Source organism: Macrobrachium nipponense, chromosome 34 (genome assembly GCF_015104395.2).
Source record: "Macrobrachium nipponense isolate FS-2020 chromosome 34, ASM1510439v2, whole genome shotgun sequence".
Taxonomy (NCBI): domain Eukaryota; kingdom Metazoa; phylum Arthropoda; class Malacostraca; order Decapoda; family Palaemonidae; genus Macrobrachium; species Macrobrachium nipponense.
In genome coordinates this window covers 30,375,439-30,401,052 of record NC_061095.1, presented here as the reverse complement: position 1 = coordinate 30,401,052, position 25,614 = coordinate 30,375,439, and the positions used below count along the sequence as shown (strand labels likewise).

Genomic DNA, 25,614 nt, shown 5'->3' with positions numbered 1-25,614 from the left:
CCTCGAAAGTTCGTTCAATAATGTTCTTCCTGGTCTTGGCGAAATTATTTATCATTAAGCTAAGATTTCTCAGTAGCCACCCAAATACTTAGACTATATATATATATTTACATATTTATATATTTATATATAATTTACGTCATATGTGTGCATATATACGTATTGTGTGCACAGAGATAGAGAGGGGGAGAGAGATAGATTATAAATTTTAAAATTGTTACACAGTTTCCAACGCCTGTAGCTTACAAAGAAGTAGCAGGTGAAGTTCCTTTGGCAAGTATAAACATCAAATACATGCATACAGAAAAAAAGCAATTATAATTTGGTTATCAGTGTTTCTATCAGTATTTTAAATCTGCCATTGGTTTCAGCTACAGTCTGGCACCAGTGATATTTATACCAATCTGTGAGCTTCCACAGCTCACCTGCCGCCAACTCCAGCCTGCGCCTGCTAAATAGCGTTTAAAATTCTGCCATACCACAGAATAGTGACTGGCATGGTATGGCAGGAGGAAGTATAGGAAAATCTGCTACTATCTCTTCACCTTCTAGCGAGGCATATAGTTTTTAGGAGCCAGTGTAGGTGACAGCATTTCTGGTAGTTTTCATGTTGGTACTGCGCCCAGGGCAAGGGCACTTTTTTAAAGGTTTGCTAGCTATCGGACAACTCCTTAGCTGCTTAACTCCACTGATGTTTTGAGCCATTGGAGTATTCCCTCACTACAAAGCTCCCACTTCAGTAGAAGCAACCCTTGACTTTACCGCCACGCCACTATAGGCCAAGTTGAGCGACAACCAGTTGCAATTTTTTACTGCAGGCTCTCTTGATTGATAAGGAATGACAAGCATTGTATTCAATGCTAGCAAATTTTCTATATCAAATTCATTACATGATTTAATGTTTTGGAGTAGAATACTAGGTATGTCTATGTATCCCACCTCCTTTCAATGTGTGATTCAGCTATGTAATTTACATACTTGGTAAGTTACTTGTATAAAAATGGAATTTTATAATAAAGTTTTATATGTAATTAACAAGTACATAATTATAGAATTGGAGCCCACCCTCCTTTCTGATGGACATAAGGCATAAAACGAATGGGGATTGTTTGCTAGGTTATTCCAATGGGCAAACTATATTGAAGCGCTACCCACAAAATTTTGAATCCAAGCTGCCGTTTAATTGGAGACTATAGCCATGTAATTACTTGGCAAGTAATATATATAAAACTTTATTTTATCAATGAAAATGTCCTTTTTATTTGCTTTTGATATGTATGGAGGGAATACCTTATTTCTTTCAAATATGATAACTTTGGCAATTTTCTTCAGCCTGGGACGTGATATAGATTTTTTATTTGCACTTAAATCCCTAAGTTTTTTTGTGTCATTTTTGTCTCTTTCAGTTGTTATTGGAATGAGAGAAAGAATATAGATCTATTAATCAGCAGTATAGAATAGATGCAATAGTGCACTAGTAGTAATTTACTCTATTCATAGATGTAGTATTGTACTAGTTGGTAGTGCAGACAGTAACGCCCATTAGAAAATAATTTCAAATGGAATAGTAAAAATATTGATCATACATCACGTTAATGTTAGACATTATAGGTAAATCCTGTTCTTATTTTATGATTACTGATAATGAAACAGATACTTACTTTTACAAGAGACATATGTGGAAATTTTTCCCAGCTCAAATACTCTTCTTCTCCTGAATTTCCATATCTTTTTTGTCCTTTGTATATTCTTCCTGCAACTGATGGTGTGATGCCCATTCCATCTCCCACAAAGAGAACAATCTGTAAAGGATTTATTTATGTATTATAAATGGATAAGTATAGATTTATCTGTAAGTATATAACTGTGACTAATTATTGGTTTTATATGGGTTTGTTTTTGCTACATAGTTGATACAGAATTATTTCCAATGGGTATGTCTTTTCTCTCTAAAGGTCATGCAATTTTATAGAAGTTACTTCCAAGTGTGGCCAAAGTTTGGAATGGTCTTCCTTGTTATGCTTGGAATTCAGAGGTACAAATTAGATGCAATTGCTATTTTTAATGAGCAGGTATACATGAATCTCATTCCATACCTGGTTCTATTATGTGAGATTTTCTTGGCTATCTTCTCTATATTGTACATCTCTATTTCTAAATTTCTCCATACTACTGTGCTGCTTTCCCTACTGGAGCACCTTGGCTTTAAGAATTCTGCTTTTCCATTTAGGACCATGATGCCCAAATTTTATGTATACACATATATATATGCAGTCATACTGTACATACAACTAGAGTTGCAGTTCTGTGAATAATAATAATAATAATAATAATAATAATAATAATAATGGGTTAGGTCGTCAATAGACTTAAGTCAAGTTAAGCAACATTGGGGCTGGTCAGTCGTTGGATGGGTGACCGCTCTCCTCGGCGTTGATTCCTTGGGAAAGGATCTTTACCATAATTTCCTCAGTCTACTCAGCTGTAAATGAGTACCTATCCCTGATGGGGTAGGGTCCAGCTATGGGTTAAATAGCAAAACTCAGCAATGATGGAAAGAAATGAAGGAATAAACGACAACGACGTAAATGGAACCTCTGGCAACAGAGGAGCTTCGTCCGGCAACCAGGTATTCAACCCAATTGAAGGGGAAGACGGTCAGGTACTTGGAGGTCGTCATCCAGCAACTGATCACCACAACGACAGTAATCAACAGCCTGAGATTGGAGCTACAGAGGCAAAAAGGAAGAAAGAAAGGCAAGAGAAGAAAATAAGGAAATATGGAGATGCTACATCAGAAGCAACCTGACGGAGAGAGGATATAGAAGAAAGATTGGTCAACATCTGGAATGAGAGGAATAACACCCCCAAACAGAGCAGAGGCTGGCAGACCAAGTAAGGAACATAAAGAAAAAGAACTGGCTCTCCCCAACAGAAAGAGAAGAACTGGAAAGGGAAATGTCACACGACAACGAATTACACGAAGACGAACTGAGAGACGATGCCACAGAAGACGACAGGGAGGATGAAGTACCAAACAACGACACACGAAGAAACACCGACGAAGTAACAGAGAGGACGGAATGGGTAGAAAAGATTAGACAATGGATGGAGCCAGATACAGAGAGAACAAAAATCCCTTCCATGAAAGCCTACAACACCAAGAAATTAAGGGAGAAAACAAGTGAGGTCAATGAAATAATGGGCATAATACACACCACCAGTATCACAGAAACAAATAACTTGGTATATGCAGGAGCAAGATTAGTAGCAGAACTGATGGGGATTCGAACACCAACACCACCAGCACAACCAACCCAACAGAAACCAAAACAGCAACCTCCTTGGAAAAGGCGCCTGGAAAAGCAAATCATGGTGATGAGATCTGACTTGAGTAAACTGAAAGAGATGGCAGAAAAAAGGCTAAGAAGCAAGAAAACAAGGCAGGAACTCAACGAGAAATACAAAGTACAAGAGAGGGGACTAAACAACACAATAGAAGATGTAAAACAGAGGCTTAAGGCCAAAGCACACAAGATCCAACGGTACATGAACAGGAATAAGGGATACCAACAGAACAAACTATTCGGAACCAACCAGAAAAGACTATACAGCCAACTAAGAGGGGAAGACAACCACCCAGAAATTCCTGAAGCCGAACCAAGTAAGAGACTCTGGGAAAACATATGGAGCAATCCGGTATCACACAACAAACATGCAACATGGCTCCAGGAAGTCAAGGAAGAAGAAACAGGGAGAACAAAACAAAGATTCACAGAGATCACGACAGACACAGTCAGACACCAACTAAAGAAAATGCCAAACTGGAAAGCCCCAGGTCCCGATGAAGTCCATGGATACTGGCTCAAAAACTTCAATGCCCTACACCCACGAATAGCAGAACAACTCCAGCATTGTATCTCAAATCACCAAGCACCCAAATGGATGACCACAGGAAGAACATCCTTAATACAAAAAGACAAGAGTAAGGGAAATATAGCCAGTAACTACAGGCCTATCACCTGCCTACCAATAATGTGGAAGTTACTAACAGGTATCATCAGTGAAAGGCTATACAACTATCTAAAAGATACAAACACCATCCCCCACCAACAGAAAGGCTGCAGAAGGAAGTGTAGGGGCACAAAAGACCAGCTCCTGATAAACAAAATGGTAATGAAGAACAGTAGGAGAAGGAAAACCAACCTAAGCATGGCATGGATAGACTATAAGAAAGCCTTCGACATGATACCACACACATGGCTAATAGAATGCCTGAAAATATATGGGGCAGAGGAAAACACCATCAGCTTCCTCAAAAATACAATGCGCAACTGGAATACAATACTTACAAGCTCTGGAATAAGACTAGCAGAGGTTAATATCAGGAGAGGGATCTTCCAGGGCGACTTACTGTCCCCACTACTCTTCGTAGTAGCCATGATTCCCATGACAAAAGTACTACAGAAGATGGATGCCGGGTACCAACTCAAGAAAAGAGGCAACAGAATCAACCATCTGATGTTCATGGACGACATCAAGCTGTATGGTAAGAGCATCAAGGAAATAGATACCCTAATCCAGACTGTAAGGATTGTATCTGGGGACATCAGGATGGAGTTTGGAATAGAAAAATGCGCCTTAGTCAACATACAAAAAGGCAAAGTAACGAGAACTGAAGGGATAAAGCTACCAGATGGGAGCAACATCAAACACATAGATGAGACAGGATACAAATACCTGGGAATAATGGAAGGAGGGGATATAAAACACCAAGAGATGAAGGACACGATCAGGAAAGAATATATGCAGAGACTCAAGGCGATACTCAAGTCAAAACTCAACGCCGGAAATATGATAAAAGCTAAAACACATGGGCAGTGCCAGTAATCAGATACAGCGCAGGAATAGTGGAATGGACGAAGGCAGAAATCCGCACCATAGATCAGAAAACCAGGAAACATATGACAATACACAAAGCACTACACCCAAGAGCAAATACGGACAGACTATACATAACACGAAAGGAAGGAGGGAGAGGACTACTAAGTATAGAGGACTGCGTCAACATCGAAAACAGAACACTGGGGCAATATCTGAAAACCAGTGAAGATGAGTGGCTCAAGAGTGCATGGGAAGAAGGACTAATAAAAGTAGACGAAGACCCAGAAATATACAGAGACAGGAGAAAGACAGACAGAACAGAGGACTGGCACAACAAACCAATGCACGGACAAATACATGAGACAGACTAAAGAACTAGCCAGCGATGACAATTGGCAATGGCTACAGAGGGGAGAGCTAAAGAAGGAAACTGAAGGAATGATAACAGCGGCACAAGATCAGGCCCTAAGAACCAGATATGTTCAAAGAACGATAGACGGAAATAACATCTCTCCCATATGTAGGAAGTGCAATACGAAAAATGAAACCATAAACCACATAGCAAGTGAATGCCCGGCACTTGCACAGAACCAGTACAAAAAGAGGCATGATTCAGTGGAAAAAGCCCTCCACTGGAGCCTGTGCAAGAAACATCAGCTACCTTGCAGTAATAAGTGGTACGAGCACCAACCTGAAGGAGTGATAGAAAACGATCAGGCAAAGATCCTCTGGGACTATGGTATCAGAACGGATAGGGTGATACGTGCAAACAGACCAGACGTGACGTTAATTGACAAAGTCAAGAAGAATGTATCACTCATTGATGTCGCAATACCATGGGACACCAGAGTTGAAGAGAAAGAGAGGGAAAAAATGGATAAGTATCAAGATCTGAAAATAGAAATAAGAAGGATATGGGATACGCCAGTGGAAATCGTACCCATAATCATAGGAGCACTAGGCACGATCCCAAGATCCCTGAAAAGGAATCTAGAAAAACTAGAGGCTGAAGTAGCTCCAGGACTAATGCAGAAGTGTGTGATCCTAGAAACGGCACACATAGTAAGAAAAGTGATGGACTCCTAAGGAGGCAGGCTGCAACCCGGAACCCCACACTATAAATACCACCCAGTCGAATTGGAGGACTGTGATAGAGCAAAAAAAAAAAAAAAAAAAAAAAAAAAAAAAAAAATAATAATAATAATAATAATAATAATAAAAATGTGGCACCATGGCAGAGTGATTTAGGTCATCAGTGGACTGGTTAAGCAACTTTGGAGCTGGTCAGTCGTGGGATGGGTGATTCCTTGGGACATGATCTTTACCACAATTTCCTCAGTCTACTCAGCTGAAAATAAGTATGTACCTATCCCTGATGGGGTATGGTCCAGCTATGGGTTAAGTAGCAAAACTCAGCAATGATGAAAAGAAGTGAAAGATTTAAGGACAACAACGTAAATGGAACCTCTGGCAACAGAGGAGCTTTGTGTGGCAGTCCGGTATACAGGCCAATTGAAGGGGAAGATGGTCAGGTACTTGGAGGTTGTCATCCAGCAACTGACCACCATAACGACAGTAACCAGCAACCAGAGACGGGATACAGAGGCAAATCAGAAGAAGACATGGTCAAGAGAAGAAAATAAGGGAATATGAGATGCTACATCAGAAGCAACCCGAAAGAAAGAGAATACAGAGGAAGTTGGTGAACATCTGGATTGAGAGAAATAATACCCCCCAAACAAAACAGAGGCTGGCAGACCCAGTAAGGAACATAAAGAAACAGAATTGGCTCGCCACCGAAGGAGAGGAACTGGAAAGATAATTAACACCCTGCAATGAAGGACAAGAAGACGAACCAAGTGATGGTGCCACAGAAGACAACAATGATGAGCTACCAAACAACGACATATGCAGAAACACAGAAGTAACAGAGAGGATGGAATGGATGGAAAAGATCAGATAAGGGATGAAGCCAGGTACAGAAAGAACAAAGATCCCCTCAAGCCTACAAAACAAAGAACCTAAGGGAGAAAACAAGAAACAAATAATCTGGCATATGCAAGAGCAAGACTAGCAGCAGAACTCTGGGGAATACAAATACCAACACCACCATCACAACCCACCCAACAGAGACCAAAACAGCAACCACTTTGGAAAAGGTACCTAGAAAAACAAACTGAAAGAGATGGCAGAAAAGAGGCTAAGAAGCAAGAAAACTAGGGAGGAGCTGAACGAGAAAGACGAAGTAAAGGAGAGGGGACTAAACAACATAATTGAAGATATAAAACAGAGGCTTAAAGTCAAGGCACATAAGATATAATGGGTACATGAGCAGGAATAAAGGATATCAATAGAACAAACTATTCGGAACCAAGCTGAAAAGACAATACAGCCAACCAAGAGGGGAAGACAACCACCAGGAAATTCCTGAAGCCGAACCAAGTAAGAGACTGGGAAAACATATGGAGCAATCCGGTTTCACACAACAAACATGCAACATGGCTCCAGGAAGTCAAGGCAGAAGAAATGGGTAGAATAAAACCAAGATTCACCGAGATCATGACAGACACAATCAGACACTAACTAAAGAAAATTCCCAATTGGAAAGCCCCAGGTCCTGATGAAGTCCAAGGATACTGGTACAAAAACTTCAAGGCCCAACACTCATGAATAACAGAACAACTCCAGCATTGTATCACAAACCACCATGTGCCCAAATGGATGACCACAGGGTGAACATCCTTAGCACAGAAAGACAAGAACAAGGGAAATATAGCAAGCAACTACAGGCCTATCACCTGCCTACCAATAATGTGGAAGTTACTAAAAGTTATCATCAGTGAAAGGCTATACAACTATCTAAAAGATACAAACACCATCCCCCACCAACAGAAAGGCTGCAGAAGGAAGTACAGGGGCACAAAAGAACAGCTCCTGATAGACAAAATGGTAATGAAGAACAGTTAGAGAAGGAAAACCAACCTAAACATGGCAGGGATTGACTACAAGAAAGCCTTCGACATGATACCACACACGTGGCTAATAGAGTGCCTGAAAATATAGAGGCAGAGGAAAACACCATCAGTTTCCTAAAAAAAAATACAATGTACAACTGCAATACAATATTTACAAGCTTTATAACAAGACTATCAGAGATTAACATCAGGAGAGGGATCTTCCAGGGTGACTCACTGTCCCCCCTACTCTTCATAGTAGCGATGATTCCCAAGGCAAAAGTAAGAGCATCAAGGAAATAGATACCTTAATTCAGACTGTAAGGATTGTATCTGGGGACATCAGATGTAGTTTGGAATAGAAAAATGTGCCATGGTCAACATACTAAAAGGCAAAGTGACAAGGACTGAAAGGATATAGCTACCGATGGGAATAGCATCAAGCACAGATGAGACAGGATATAGATATGTACCTAGGAATAATAGGAGAGTATATAAAACACCAAGAGATGAGGGACATGATCAGAAAAGGAGTCTATGCAGTGACTTAAGGCAATATTCAAGTCAAAACTCAATGCCGGAAATATGATGAATGCCATAAACACTGGGCAGCACCAGTAATCGGATACAGTGCAGTAGTGGAGTGGACGAAGGCTGAACTCTGCAACATAGTCCAGAAAACTAGGAAACATGACAATGCACAAAGCACTACACCAAAAGAGCAAATATGGACAGACTATACATAACATGAAAGGAAGGAGGGAAAGGACTACTAAGCATAGAGGACTGTGTCAACATCGAGAACAGAGCAGTGGGTCAATATCTGTAAACCAGTGAAAATGAGTGGCTCAGGACTGCATGGGATGAAGGACTGATAAAAGTAGACAAAGAATGACAAACAGTACAGAATAATGGCACAACAAACCAATGCACTGACAGTACATGAGACTTCTAAAGAACTGGCCAGCAATGAAACAATGGGTACACAGGGGAGAACTCAAGATGGAAACAGAAGGAATCTAACAGCGGCACAAGATCAGGCCCTAAGAAACAGATATATCCAAAGAACGATAGATGGAAATAACACCTTACTCATATGCAGGAAGTGCAGCGTGAAAAATGAGCCCATAAACCACATAGCAAGTGAATGTCCGGCACTTGCACAGAACCAGTACAAAAAGAGGCATGATTCAATAGCAGCTCTCCACTGGAGCCTGTACAAGAAGCACCAGCTACCTTACAGTAATAAATGGTACAAGTACCAACCTGAGGGAGTGATAGAAAACGATCAGGAAAAGATCCTCTGGTATCTGAATAGATGGGGTGATACTTGCAAACAGACCAGACTTGATGTCAATTGACAAAACCAAGAAGAAAGTATCACTCATCGATGTCGCAATACCATGGGACACCAGAGTAGATGAGAAAGAAAGAGAAAAACTAGATAAGTATCAAGCACTGAAAATAGAAATAAGAAAGATATGGGATATACCAGTGGAAATTGTACCCATAATCATACGGATACTAGGCACATCCCAATATTACTGAAAAGGAACCTGGAAAAATTAGATGCTGAAATAGCTTCAGGACTCATGTAGAGGAGTTTACTCCTGGAATCAGTACACATTGTAAGAAAAGTGATAGATTTGTAAGGAGGCAAGATGCAACCTGGAACTCCACACTATAAAACCACCCAGTCAAAAAAGGTGACTGCGATAGACAAAAAAATAAAGAAATAATAATAATGATAATAATCCCATAATAATCCCTTGATTATCCACAACTCAACATTATTATTTTCATGCAGCTGGCACTAGGATATATACCTGTGTAATATATATATATATATGATATAATATATATATATATATTTATATAATATATATATATAATATTTATATATATATACATATATATATATAATATATATATATAATAATATATATATATTATATTCTCTATATTAATATATATATATTACATACATATATAATATATATATATATCTATATATGATAACTAATATATAATTATTATATCTATATATATTATATACATTTAATATATATACTATTATATAATAATATATACTATAATATATATATATATATATATATAAATATAACTATATATTGGAGTAGCATAAAGAACTGTTGGTAACACAGCTTATAGGTATAAACAGGTCGAGAAAGGATTTTAGGGTGGGGGTCAGAAGCCAGGGAAAGAGTTTCTTGGGTGAGCGGTGGGAAGGCTGGGCAGGATGGGAGGGGACCAGCTAGCAATGTTTGGTAGCTAAGACAGTCCTAGAAGATGCTGTTATCTTCCTAATTTTTACTTCCAGAATAGTGGTGTAGGGTAGAACAGAGAGGAGGTGGAGTATTGCATGGATCTCATTTGAGATTTTTCCTGTGGGGCACCATACTGCTGGGTAGCCACATCCAGTGGGAGCTTTCTTCATTCTAAAGGGAGGACTAGTGTTGCCTATTCCTATTTTGAGTTTTCAGATAATGGGATGACAGACATAAATGGCTTTATTTCTGCCTTTAGCCTCTGCTTCCTAGTAACTGAAAAATTCTGAAATTCTGCTGTCATATGTTGTAATGTTTTAAAAGTGAAAGGACAAAGCTGTGGCCACTTGGAGGTGGTACTGGTTCTCAAGAATTGTTGAGGAACATTTCCATTAAAACAGAGAAAGGTTACCTCACTGGCTAGTTGCCATGTCAGTGGGGAGGATGTCTATCTCCTTTGGTGGTTTTTTAATTCCTACTGAAGGAGGGACCATGTGCCATTCCATATTTGGAAAAGTGGTTCTGTGTCAAAATGTCCCCCCTCATTCATTGGTTTCCTTATATTGATAAGGTATTCTCTATCTGGCAAAAGGATACACATTGGGACTTCACACCATGGGTTATCAGTATTGGTATCAGGGGAGTATTGGTACCTCTGATACTCCTGCATTTTGGGGATTATAGTCCAAACTTGCCGAGGTATTAGGACCAACAGGAACTTTGGAAGCAGGAATGTCATATCTCAGTGAATCCGCTGAATCTAAATGAGATCTAAATTACCTACTCAACTTTCGTTGCTCCCAGGACCTCAAGTTTTCACAAGAAAACGAATCTCTGTGTAGGTGGTTTTTCCAGACTCTCTTTGGAGGTCTCCCCCTGATCCCAACTCCTTGACGAGGTGGGGGGCTTAGGGATCCACTGCAGAGAGAGTATGCCCCTTTACGCCTACTCTCTCTGCTGTGGATCCAACTGAACATTGGGACCTTTAACTCCTTTACTCCTCCTCCTTATAAATTTTCCCCTTTCCCTTCTTCTTCTTTCGTTGACGACCCTGGCATGGTTTTGGACTATTGAATTGACAGCTCTTTTAACTTGATGGAGGGTGGAGTTGGATGGCATGCCTCTCCACCCGTAAAACTAGAGTACCTGACGTGGTTGAGCGAGGGGAAATTTTTAAGTCAAGCCATGCCCACAGTGCTGGGTCCGATCTCATGGGATTGACGACCCTTAAGGCACTGTGGGTATGGCGTATATCCAGGTGAGGGACCCAGGGCAGTTACCAGTGTGTGTAACGGCATTGCCCCTCCCCCGGTTGGGCCTCCTTGGTGAGAGGGACCTCATCCTGGATGAAATTTTTTTAATACATATATAGGAGAAAAAAATTAACCTCACAACAACTTATGGCATGGCAATGGACTGTTCTCAGGATAACTCAAATAATGAAAATCAGAGTGGTATTAAGACATTATTACCATACAATAAACCCAAAAGAAATAGATATCGCCAGGACCCAACCTTGATTCACTTTGATTCTCTCTTTGGGGAGTCAAACTGGTCAAGGTTTTGAACTTAGAAGCTGACAAAGATATATCTTTATTAAAATTAGAAAATTACCTATTGAATCGATGCCCATCGCAAGAGATGAGCATAAGACAAATAAAAAAAAGGGAATGGTTGGTTGAAACAACAACCAAAAACCAATCGGAAAATTATCAATGTATAAAAAATATAGATAACATAAATATAAAGGTCACAAGGCATGATAAAATGAACAGTGTGCAAGGCACAGTTGTAGTACCAAATCTTGAGGATGAAACATTAGATAGATTAATACTTTTAGATTCATTAAAGAAAAGGTACAATAATGTTGAAGACTGCGAAGTATATGAGGTCCCCAAGCAGGAAAGACAAAAGTCAAACTATCAAAATAGCCAAGATAAAGTTCAGTGGCCAAACCTTACCCTTAAAAATTAAAATGCTAGGATTAAATAGGGAACTAAGACCTTATGTTCCTAAACCTATGCAATGCAAGAACTGTTGCAAATATGGTCATACAGCAATTAAGTGCAGGAATATTTATAGATGTGCCTTTTGCAGCTCGCAGGACCATAAAACACGCTGGGACTGTGGCCAACCCAAATGCGTAAATTGTGGATTAGAACATCATGCCAGATCTAAATTGTGTGCGTTCTATATCTACAATACAGAACTTAAATTACTACAAGAACGAACTGGAATGACGATAAGAGAAGCAAAGTTAGAACTGAAAGTGAGAGGATTAAATGACCCAGCTAAGAAATTTAGGTATGCAGACACCTCAAAGTTAAGCAATACCAGAACTGAGACAAATGATAATAATAGAAATAAAGAAATACCACCACAAAAAATACAAGATGAAAAGAACTCTTCAAACATACATAATATTACGACTGTGGAAAATCGATTTAGCTCTTTATCGGAAATTGAAATAGATAATGACATAGAGGAAAACAAAGAAGAATTTAAATCACAAGAATGTGAAAAAACAGATAATACTACTCGAAAGAGGCAACTGGATAAGACCCCACCTAATTCCACCAAAACAAGTCTGTAAAAAGATAAATAACCCACCAATCTCGCCGAAAGCTAAAGTTCAGAAACAAAACACTAATATTCCACTATCTCCCATAGTAACAATAGTACCTCTAGGAACCGAATCACAAAATTCAGATGAAATGGAAAACCAAAATACAGGTCACTACAGTGAAAACGAAGAAATTCAACCATCACCAATTATAGGCGCCACAGGAAAAAACAAGGAAAAACAACAAACTGAGAAACATGAAGATACATGCGGGCTGCAGTAAATGCTTTATAGCAATGTGCCACAAAAATAAGACTATAACTAAAGACAGCCTAACCACACCATAAGAAATTTCATGAGGAATAGGAGTAAGGAAAAAACAAACATCAAATCTCATGAAGAAGGTTGTATGTGTATTGAACACTTAGAATATTACAAAGAGAAACACATCAGTGTTGTAGATAATATTCTAAAGAAAATCAAAATGGAAAAATCAAATCAAGATAGTAAAAAAGTAACAGTTAACGAAAGTAAGATTTCAAAACTTTACAACAAAAAATGAATCAAGACCTACAAAAATACAAATTAACTTATAAAAAATTTTAAGAAAATATCAGCTTTAATAATCTAGGGTAATTGACCACTTATATTACACCATTCAATCGTTATATAATTCAATGGAATATAAATGGATTACTAACGAGAATGCACTTAGGGGAAGTCCAACGACTTATTAGCGAACATGAACCAATGATTATATGTATACAACCACTAGGAAAACGTGTTCCAAAAATTGGTAAATATCTATTAGCTACAACATCACAGGAAAATGAAAATAATTTAGGAACAGCAATATATGTCCATAATAAAATTATATACGACAAATTAGATATAGATTACACTGAATTGCAAATTTCAGCAATAACAGTGAAAATAGAAAATAATGTGTTTGATATAATTAACTTATACAATCAGCCTAATAAAAAGTATGATTTAAACAAATTACAGAAAATAATAAAAGAGTTTAAGAATCCAATATTAATTGTAGGAGATTTCAATGCGCATAACTCAATATGGGACTATAACAACATTACTCCAGATAAAGATGGAGCAAAAATAGAAAACTTAATGAACACTAATAATCTTTGTTGTCTGAATGACAGCGAAGTAAATACATATTATTCCAGAACCCATGGAACATTTTCCACAGTAGATGTCACCCTTTGTTCAACAAATATGTTGACAGACTAGATTGGAATATATGTGATGACTCCTACTCAAGTGACCATTTTGTTCCCATAATAATATCCTTATTAAATAATGAACCAAAACCATATTCTCCACATTACAACATGCAAAAAGCAGATTGGGACATTTTTTACTTTCATACCGATAAAATATGCCTATGATTATTTGAGAAATCACAATGAGACGAACGATTTCATTGTGTCCCTCATTAAAAAGGCAGCAGACAAAGCTATTCCTCATTCAAAACCCCAATAATAAAAAAACTTAAAGTCCCCTGGTGGTCAGATGATCTAACTGAATTAGTACGAGAAAAACACTCTCTAGCAAGGAAGTTTAGACTCTAAACAGAAGATTCAATAAAGTTAATAAATCAAAACCATTCACAGAAGAAAATATATTAAAAATGACAATTTTACTATTAGAAATTGATGTATTATAACCTTTACATAATAAAATATCAGCCAAATTTAGAAAGAAGTAATAAAAGGTAAAATAATATCTTGGAGGTCCTATGTGTCAGAAATAACAAGCGAAACATCCATTCAAAAAGTATGGGAAAAATTCAGAAAAATAAATGGAACAAACATTAGACCACCCAGACAAGCTATATTAGATAATGGAAATAAAATTTTAGATCCCTTCGAAATAAGTAACATACTTGGGGCAAGTTTTGCCAAAATAAGTAGTGACGAAAATCTAGACAAACATTTTAAAAAAAGTAAAAAACAAAGCAGAGTCTATTATACTTAATTTTGAGACAAAGGAAGATGTATATTATAATAAAAAGTTCAATATGGAAGAGTTAGAATATGCTCTCTTGAACAGTAATAAATCTGCCCCTGGAGGAGATGATGTTTGCTTTGAGATGATTTACCACCTAGCACCTTTGGCAAAATCATACTTATTAAAATTTTACAATCATTTATGGCTCCAAAACTTATTTCCAGACAAATGGCGAAATGCAATAATAATTCCTATACCCAAACCAGGAAAAGATGCTAGTACTGTGAATAATTATAGACCTATCTCATTAACAAGTTGTATATGCAAGTTATTGGAGAAAATGGTAAATGCACGACTTACATGGCACATTCGTGAAAATAAAATTTTAAGTCCTACACAGTTTGGTTCACAACGTAATAGTTCTACATTAGATTCTCTGTGTAGTTTGGAAGACCATATACGTAGAGGATTTGAAAGAAAACAAATTACAATAGCTGTCTTTTTTGACATTCAAAGGCATACGACACTACATGGAGGTATGCAATATTAAAATCTTTACATAGTAATAACATCCGCGGCCATCTTCCTAAATTTATTAAAACTTTATGACTGACCGCACTTTTCAAGTGAGAATAGATACTGTTTTTTCCAAAATATTTTCCACTTGAAAATGGAGTACCACAAGGTAGCGTCCTTAGTGGTACTTTGTTCACATTGGCAATTAACAACATCAGTAACATGCTACCGGTTGGAATTAAGAGTAATTTGTATATGGATGATTTTGCAATATATTACACAGCATCACGCATAAAACATGCAGAAAGAATGATTAATAAAACTATAATAAAAATAGATGAATGGGCCTCATCAGTAGGATTTAGATTTTCCATAGAAAAAACCCAAGCGGTCATTTTTTATAAAAGTAAAATTTGGGAAAAAGGTGAAGAAGCAGAATTAAAAATGAGAAACCATAATATACCAATTAGCCAAACTGCAAAATTTTTAGGTTTAATATTTGATGCACACCTCAACTGGAAAGCCCATATAACTTACATAAAATCGAAATGCAAAAGAGCATTAAACCTAATTAAAAAACTCTCTCACACAAATTGGGGAGCTGATAGACATACTCTTACTATACTTTATAAAGCAACAGTGCTATCAATTATTGATTATGGAAGTGAAATATATGGGTCAGCTTCAGAAGCAGCACTGAAAATATTAGACCCAATTCACAACGAAGGCCTAAGAATATGCACAGGTGCATTTAGATCCTCACCAGTCTCCTCTGTACAAGTTGAATGCGGCGAACTGCCACTATCCCTCCATAGAGAATTCATAACCATGAAAAGTGCATTAAGAATCAAGGCAAGTGATTCACCAACTAAAAGTCTATTTGAGTTAAGGGATGTCTTTATAAACAATCATTCACCACCTTTCCAAATTAGAACTAATAGACTGTTCGAGTCATTAAATATAAATATACAAGTACCTCCAATAGTAAAGTTACCACCCCATTGGACTATGATTAAAGTAAAGACTTGCACTCACTTGAAATATTTATCAAAAAGTTCCGTATATACCCCAGAACACCATAAACAAAAAACCATAGAACATATAAGACAAAAAAGTTCACATTATGCAATATATACCGACGGGTCCAAATCGCAACATGGCGTAGGATATGCAGGTATATCGCAGAACAAAACATATCAATTTTCTTTACCCAATCATGCCTCAGTCTTCACAGCAGAGTTGTGTGCAATTAAAGTAGCTATCAAAATTATAAAGCAAATTTCAATTAATAATTTTGTGATTTTTAGTGACTCGAGAAGTGCCATAGAAGCTCTTCAGAATTACAATCCAAAAAATAAAAAATAATTATTGTACAGCAAATTCAATTTGAACTCCACAAATTATATAAAAATGGCAAAAAATATTGAAATATGTTGGATCCCTGCTCATGTGGGGATACTGAGGAAATGAAGAGGCTGATAAAGCAGCTAAAGAAGCAGTCCAAATGATAAAAGCAAATGTAAACATCCCCACCAGTGATTATATAAGATATATAAAAACAATAATTGTAAATAAATGGCAAAACGTGTGGGCTGAAGAGCCTGAAAATAATAAATTAAAACAAATAAAACAGGATGTTAACAAATGGAGTTCAGCATATCAAAGAGAGAGACATGCTCAAGTAATCCTGACACGCCTCCGTATAGGCCACACTCGTCTGACACACGGGCACTGATGAGCAACCCACGCGACCTGCTCCAGAGTGTTCAGAGTGCAAGGAGTTGGTAACCAGTCAGACATGTCTTATGCGAGTGTCCAAAGTATGACCAGCAGAGACTGTCAACTTTTGGAAATAAAACAATAAAACAAGAAATTTTGACAGAATCTTTTACATTTTCAGTAGTTCCAATTTTGACTTTTCTGAGGAACTGCAATTTAATTGATAAAATATAAGTTTTTTTTAGTGAATTTTAAAACAAAATTTCAAAAATTTAAAACTTAATTCCGAATTTTAATATACCGTTTTGTAGTATGTATGTAAGGGAACATGAGTAAATGTATTTATTGTGTGTGTTCTAGTATGAAAGCGTTTGCCTTTGTGCAATTTTTTTTTATTTATCCTGAATGACCAATTTGGTCCCAGTTCTGGCCTAAGGGCTAGACCTGGCATTTTATCTAATCCTTCGGGCCAGCCCTAGGAGAGCTGAAAATCAGCTCAGTGGTCTGGTAAAACTACTTTTATAATAATAATAATAATCTTTGGAGGTCTGTAAAAATTATGGAGACAACATCAAACTCAGTGTTTAGAGCTGTCCTTAATATCAGCAGGAGGAATCCTCAATAGCATCTCTGATATAGTGGTGCTCATTATCAAGGATCTTGATGCTGTAAGGTTTCTTTTGAAAATGTAACAAAATCTCAGACAGACTTTTCATATTAGGATCCACTTATTTGAAAGATTGGGCAAGAGCAGCCACATCACCATTGTCCAGTATAAGTTTTTTTGTCTTGGACAAAGGACTATTATCCCTGGAAGGAACAGGAATTTAGGTGGAGGAAGGTGGGGGATATTGGGGCCCTATTCAACACCAGATTGTTGTAAATGGCCCAATTTAAACTGTCTCTATAGGTAATAGGTTTCAGTAGGAGCATGGAAGAAGGAGACTACATCTCTCTGGCATAACTCCAGCAGAGTATGTTTTCATCCCATTCTGAGCAGAATCCATGTTTGGCCCAATACTCTGATTCTAGTACCTCCCACTTTGGCTCCTCTAATGGAGATGTGGAGTCTTCTTGGGAGAGGTATCACATGAGAGAGAGATCTGAAATGAGAATGTGGGCTTTCCATGCAACAATCAGATATTGAAGTGGACCCTGTTAAGGAGTATAGTGATTTATCCAGGACTTCCATCCTGCCAGGTAGTGGTGATATAGCTGCCTCAGCTTAATTGGTTCATGAAGGCACCCTTAATATGGAAATTCTGCTTGCTGTTCTATCAGAATTCTGGGAGCAATTCATAAACAATATTAAGGATACCCTTGCTACTGAGTGGCAAAGTATCAGAGATGCTATGCATGATTCCTGAGAGGAATTCAGATCAGTCTGGGATACTGTATGGGGTGTGCTGTGCAAAAATTTCTGCACTTTTATGCTAGAGAATACAGAGGCTGCACAATCTGTATAGTAACAGATTTATCCCCCCAAAAAGTTGAATTAGTTGTCTACATCATAGTTGAAATTAGAATAGGTATTAGGAGACATCCTAACCACTTCCAGAACTCCCACTGATAACAATTAAACCTCAAATCTGAAGGCATAATGGTCACTGATAATGATAATGAAAACCCTTGTTGTGAATCCTCAGAGTGCATTTTTGCACCAAATGGAACCACACACACACACACACACACACACACACACACACACACACACACACACACAGTGGACCCCCGTATTCATGGGGGATGCGTACCAGACACCCTCGCGAGTAGTTAAAATCTGCAAATACTTAGACCCTGTCAAGAAATGCTTAAAACTGCCCATCTTGCAAGTTCAAATACCAAATGTATAACCTTAAATAACATCCTACATCAAATACACCATAAATTATTATCCCATTACAGGTGGTTCCCAGTCATGGGGGGAGGGGCGGGCGGTTGCCATTCCAAATGCTTGGTGATTAGCGAAAATTGGCGAGTATCGGCGCCAATAACTGGGTAATGGCACCTCTGTTAGGTTTGTATTGGCGCATTTCGATGCTAATTTTCAGCACTAGACAAGCCCCATAAAACCAGATCTCTGATAACTGGGCTGCTGATAACTGGGGACTACCTGTACTGTATTAATCTTTGAAATTATATTATTGATATCATTTTAAGGTCATCTTGAGCACTATTACCCTTAAATATATATTCGTACATACTTGTAACCCTTCCAGCCAAAACAGAAAGAGAGAGAGAGAGAGAGAGAGAGAGAGAGAGAGAGAGAGAGAGAGAGAGAGAGAGAGAGAGAGAGAGAGAGATTTTATCTCTAATCTCTCAGGAATATTAATCTATTTCTCTTTACTTGTGACTGACAACGAAAAAAATTACATGTTTGTTTTTTGTCTACCAAAGATGTATTACTTTAACTAGCATTTCTAAAACGCAATGAACACACATGCACACTCACACACAAACAGTGTGCATATGTTAACACCAATTGGTTGAAGAGACTCAGATTATAAGTACGTATGTTTTCCTGAGAGAGGGAGAGAGAGATACATTTTTCATAATATCCTTTGACTGCCAAGTCAGGAACACTAACCATCCAACCCTTGCCGACAGGTTCACCCTTTAACCCCTCTCTCAAAGTCTCTCAGCAAAAGATAAAGGATGATATGTATTCCTTTAAAATTTATATAATTTAATCATTTATAAACTAAAATCTTACTAATTCACTATAGTATTTTCTTTAGTGAATTGGTATTATTACTCTTTACATTAATTTATTTATCATACAAAAATCATACCTGTCGTGAGAGAGAGAGAAAAACTATCTGTATTATTTAATATCATTTAATCTTATTAAAATTAATACTGTATTAATCAATGTTATTACTAGTTGAAAATTAGTAAATCAATTTTTTATCATAAAAATGTATTTAGTCATGAAAATAACAAAAATACACAAATTAGTGAATATATATCGGCGGAAAAGTCCATAAATAGCTGAATTTTTTACTAATTTGTAGATAGGCTCAAAAGAAAAAATATGTGAACAGGTGAGTCTGCGAATTATGAGAATGCGAATCGAATACGAGGGTTAACTGTGTTTGTGTGTGTGTGTGTGTGTGTATAAATAAATTCGCCTATTAAAATAGGATACTTTCTCAAGTATATAAAAGGCCCATTAAAACACTGTTTTAAAGCTAAGGACTATATTTCGGTGGACTTATTTCCACCCTTATCAAACAGTGAATGACACTAGGAGTTTCATTAGTGATATATATTGTAGGAAATATGCCCTTAGGTGATCCCTGGGGATACCGGTAAGCCATCGTAGATTCTGTTAATTGTCTTAATCTGCTTCATCGTTGCCTTAAGGAAGATGTTGTCTATCTGGTCAGAGTCCCAGGCTTCATTGGAAAGGTTGATCTTATTATCTTTTTGTTTTATTAGTGAAGATTCCACATTTTTCATATGGGGAGACTACTAAACCCACAAGTGTTGTATCATCGGTATACTGTACAATCTTGTTTTCCAGCCTAAGAACCATATCTCTTGTATGCACTAAAGGTAACAGTTGACCAAGGACACTACCATGTGAAACCCTAGATACAGTAGGTCTTGTTTTGGTAAAGATTCCATCAACAGCAACTCACTGCTGCAAACCTCTCCAAGATTCCGAAATCTTTATGTAAGCCTAAATGTTTTATGATTTAGTAAATCAAAAGCAACACTAAAACCAGCTTGAATGACTAATAACAATTATGAAGGTTTTCTTGCAAATGGCATGTCAAAGTTAAAAGTACATTGTAGTTATCTAACTGCATCCTAAATGCATATTGGGCTATAAGCTAACAATCCTTTGGACTCCACATGACTGTAAGAATAGGTTCAACATGACAAGGATCAAGGAAAGGGCGATTCTACTCTTCTTTTCCTTAGTACAGTAGCATTAGCGTACAACGTGGAAAAATGCAGAAACCTGAACTTTTTACTGGAGTCACTGAAAACCTTACTTAGTTCAGTGGAGTAAAGTTTAATTTAGATAACAGTGAGCTCGCTGAGTTATCCAAGATGGCCGCCAGTAATAGAAAAAAACACTTTCTGGACTAATAACTGTAAACAGATGTGTTATATTATTTTTTATATGGCTGGGACAGATCAATTTCTCATGTTTTTTATATTTTGAATTATTATTAATCAGAAACTTTTTCCTTTTTGTGATTTTCATGTAACAGTGTCATCTCCATGTGTTGTATTTTGTTTGTTTGTCATGGTAAGCTCTTCTACATGTATCATCGAACCATGGCTGGTCATATGTCCTAATCTGGATGACCTTCCTAGGGACATACCTCACTAAAATAGCCATCAACACTTCATTTCATGTCCTCTTGGGATCTGGATCTGATATAGCATCTGAAATATTAAGTGCCTCACAAGTTTCAACAATGATCTCCCAGTTGGCTTTAGATTTCAGCCAGACTGTTTTTCCAATCGTGGCATTAAAAGTATACAATTTGACAGATATATCCATCTTTGAATGCACAATGGTTGGGAATGCCTGTTATACTCTCAGACCTTGGACTTGACGATTGCTGGAACGTCTGTGAATAAGAGGTCTAATCTAAAAGCAGAAATGTGTGCGAGTTCCTAAATTAGCTGGACAAAATCAGAGGATGCACATAACTCAAGAGCTGATTGGCCATGCTGATTTGTGGAATTTGAATGAAGCTGCTTGCTGTGCTTTGTATTGCAGTCTCCACAAATAACGAATGGAGCTTTAGTATCCTGAGACTGAGCCATACTAATCCTCTCTAAGAGACATCATATTACATTCAATATTTGGGTTATGGTAAACAGCAGTTTATTGAAAATCTTACAGGAAAACTTCATGGCAACTGCAACCCAAGTTTTCTGGCGATAAAAAGATTTTCCAGATCTAGTGTATACAGCCATACCTTTTGCATGTGGAATGTTAAGACGGTAAATAAAATCAGAGCCAACCTTAGATTTAAAATTCAACCTTTGACTCGGTACTACTCACAGGTTTCCCAGATAAAAACATCAAATCGTAGTTACTTGCACAACACAGGGATCAAGGATATTTTACCTTAAGCCTCGAATATTTGAACAAAATGTTCTGCAATTTTTCTTACGGTAATGGGTAGGAGGCCAAAGGTTAAGTGTAATGTCTCCCAAGAGAAAAATTAACAGCATACAAATAGAAGCAAATTTTATAAATAGATTGGTAACAACAACATACATTATTTACCATATTTACAGTAATTCCATTAAAACTATAAAGACAACCATAAATCATTAAAAAAGCGCCGTAAGCAACTGGTCGAAGCGTGGAACCAGGGCGCAAAAGTAATGCAACATCTGGGTTGGGTTGTGAGGATGGATTTATTTAAAATAATAAAAAGCTGAGAAGGAAAAGATTAGGTAAAGAAAGCGCATTCCTCATAATCTGCTAAGCAACTTTTGCCTCTTCATCAGTCTGTCCTACACACTTTTCGAAAAAGCAGAAAAGTGAACAAGAAAGAGAAAAATGCCCAATTGTACTCTGAAGCAAGGGAACTCAAACTCAAGCCCTCGGTAGGCCATGGCACAATAGCTATGGCACAGTCTAAGGTTGGAAAACATACTATATACTGTACTTACATTTTTTGCTACACCCCAGTTGTATGAAGTAGCAGTAGCCATGGCATTTTGGATTTCTTCAGCGGCTTGAGCGTGCCAGAACTCTGAGTCTGGGTGAGAAATAAAAAATTATTAAAAATGTTAGAAGTAACAATCAATATTCCTGGCATTATGGAAATAGCTGATATGTAGATGAATGATTACATCAAGATATTTACAAAATCACAGTAATTGCAAGCGTGTGAGAGTGAAAATTCAGTGATGGATTTACAGAGTGCCCGTAGTCAGGCTGTGTATAATTAAATATTTAGTTATACAAACTTGTAATACATCTTTAGCAATTCAACAACATATTCTGATTATTGTATGTTTCTTGCTTATTATTTGTTGAGAAATCATGCCTCTTTTATGAAATACCGATTTTACTCATTATTAACGTTTTGACATCTCTAGGCACAGTAATTACTACTAAGGGATTCCGAGCAGATGGAAGCTTTTTTTCGGTAAAGGTGAAATTTGGCAAATGTATATTTTATAACCCTACCTAATTTTTGCAGTTATTATTTTGTACCCAAGTTCAATAGTTCTAGTACTTAGAGTAAAAGTGTTTTCTATCCAGAGCCATCAAAATAGCCATGTAGAGGTTTCATCGCAACTTCCACAGTAGCTGCTGTGACAAAGTTATTAGCTTGGAATTCTTTAATTTTTTAAATATTTGTATTATATCGACTTCACAAATAATTCCATGTATGTAATTCATCCATATCATGAACAAGTCTATCGCTCATTTGTTATATCTACTACATCTACCCAGGGCGGGAATACAAAAAAAGACAATTCGGTTTCTTTTACCTCAGGTTTCGAAACTACACCCTTCTGTTTGCTACAGCAAGAGATGGGGGTTGCCAAGTCAATTTTACCCACTATAGAAATAATGAACTATTCACGGGTTTTCTCGCTCTTGACATTGAGTGTTGTTTGTATGCGAAGTGGCAACAAGCCTTACCACAAATGCAGTCTTGCAACCACTGGGACAATCCCTTATCCTGCTGGCCATTCTCGAATTAGTTCAAGCCTACTATGCATTCTAGAGCCCATGAAACAGTGTTTTTCGTAAACAGCTTTTAAACCGACGTATGGATTTCCAAGCTAACGTTGTCCTATTTATGGTAGTACACTGAATTACAAATGTGCTTAATTGAACCGTTTACTCTTAGAAAAAGGACCAACTTCTTGCCTTACTCAGACCGTTTCGAACAAGTGGTGCTTTGTGACGTATTTGTGACGCAGAGCCATCCCCCTTACCTGTAGATTAAAACATAATTATTTAAAAAATTATATATCATCATACAGTATATTAATTTGCTCTGAAAAATGTCGCATTGCCCAGGAGAGGTAAAATGACATTTAATCATAAGCCAAACAACCGTTTGATAAGGCATAGTGGAGGATACGCTATACTGACGTCACTGAATACGTCACTACTTTTTTGGATGGTTAGATGGGTAAGCGCACGATGTAGAAACAACAGGTAGTCCCATGCGTAGGTCTGGTGTATTTTTATGGAACCGACCATAATCTGTGACATCACCCAAACCGGTTGAAGCAACAATTTACTAATGTAAACATATGGATAGTGAATTGCCTTTGTTACACTTTGAAATGCGATTTCATAAATACCCTCCATAGATGTAAGCGGTGAATGCAAGTTTGGACATATGAAATATTGCAGTTCGTGTGAATGTCGATATTGGAGAAATCGAGTAGGCGAAATGTTGCACAAATAAGGATTTTTTTGTGTGAGAGTTTTAGAGACTGACGGGATCCTGGAGACTGATGTCATGGTTTTTTCCACAGTTTTTTTAAACTTCCCTGTCTTGTCCTTGTGTGCATTTGGGATCTCGTTGTGAATCGCTTTAAAGTTGATATCCTTTTGTAAGTTGTCCGTTGGCGTAAGTCCGCCGTTCAGTTCATGTATTTTATTAAATTTACATGGTTTAATTTTGTGATAAAATTGTGAAACCCGATTTTATCACAAGATTAAACTATGTAAATTTAATAAAATACTTGGAACTGAAGGCGGACTTGCGCCAACGGACTACTTACAAAAGGATATTAACTTGAAAACAATTCACAACGAGGTCCCAAATGCACACAAGGACAAGACAGGGAACTTTAAAAAAATTGTGGAAAAATCCCGTGACAAAGTCTCCAGGGTCCTGTCAGTCTCTAAAACTTTCACACAAAAAAATCCTTATTTGTGCAACGTGCAACAATTCGCCTACTCGATTTCTCCAATATCGACATTCACGTGAACTACAATATTTCTTGTGCCCAAAATTGCATTCACCGCTCAAATCATTAGAGGTATATTATTAAATCGCATTTCAGAGTGTAAAACAAGGGTAATTATCGCTATGGATTACATCGGTAAATTGTCGCTTCAACCGGTTTGAGTGACACCAAAAAATCATATGCATAGATGAGTCCCAAACTCGTCGCCAGAGCGGGACTACCTTGTTATTACTATATCATGGGTAAGCGCAGCTTCAACATGATTTCCTTAAGTGAAAAAGTTAATGAAACATCGTATGGCGATGCACCTTACTTAGGTACTAAATAATACTTGCAAAAATTAGGTAGGGTTATAAAATATACATTTGTCAACTTCCACCTTTATTCGATGCTTTGATAAAAAGTTATCGCTGAGAAACAGCGTTTCATCGGCTCTGACTCCCCTAGTTGGTTATTGATTTTATAAATTAGTTTTGGAACACTATTGAATTTATTTTTTCATGAAAATGAACACTGCTGGCATTGTGCAATTGTATTTACATGCATAGGTTTTGAAAAATGGCAAATAATCATCCTGCAGGAGATGAATGTTTGATGCTTGTCAAACTAAACAGTTTTTGGTGACCACACTGAACAAATTAATAATCATGAAAAGCCTGAATAATCTGATATTATCAAGGGTCGGATATAGAGTTGAGGTGGAAGGTATGCAAATTCTGGTTAAAGAGGAGCATGAGAGTTACTGAAATCCTCATGTAGGTTTTTTTTTTTTTTATAGCATGCTTATGCGAAT

At 37.3% G+C, this 25,614-nt stretch overlaps 2 protein-coding genes across 2 annotated transcripts in view; one reads left to right on the top strand and one right to left on the bottom strand.

Annotated features, from left to right (window-relative positions):
• Positions 1 to 25,614, top strand: part of LOC135208074 (DNA-binding protein SMUBP-2-like) — a gene marked incomplete in the record, with an annotated part of 738,222 nt that overhangs the window by 467,435 nt on the left and 245,173 nt on the right.
• Positions 1 to 25,614, bottom strand: part of LOC135208010 (alkaline phosphatase-like) — a 194,087-nt gene that overhangs the window by 122,972 nt on the left and 45,501 nt on the right. The window contains exons 3-4 of the mRNA XM_064240104.1: positions 22,548 to 22,636; positions 1,662 to 1,802 (exon numbers count right to left, since the gene is read on the bottom strand). Coding sequence (XP_064096174.1) covers positions 1,662 to 1,802; positions 22,548 to 22,636 — 230 coding nt within the window. The remainder of the gene's footprint in view (positions 1 to 1,661; positions 1,803 to 22,547; positions 22,637 to 25,614) is intronic.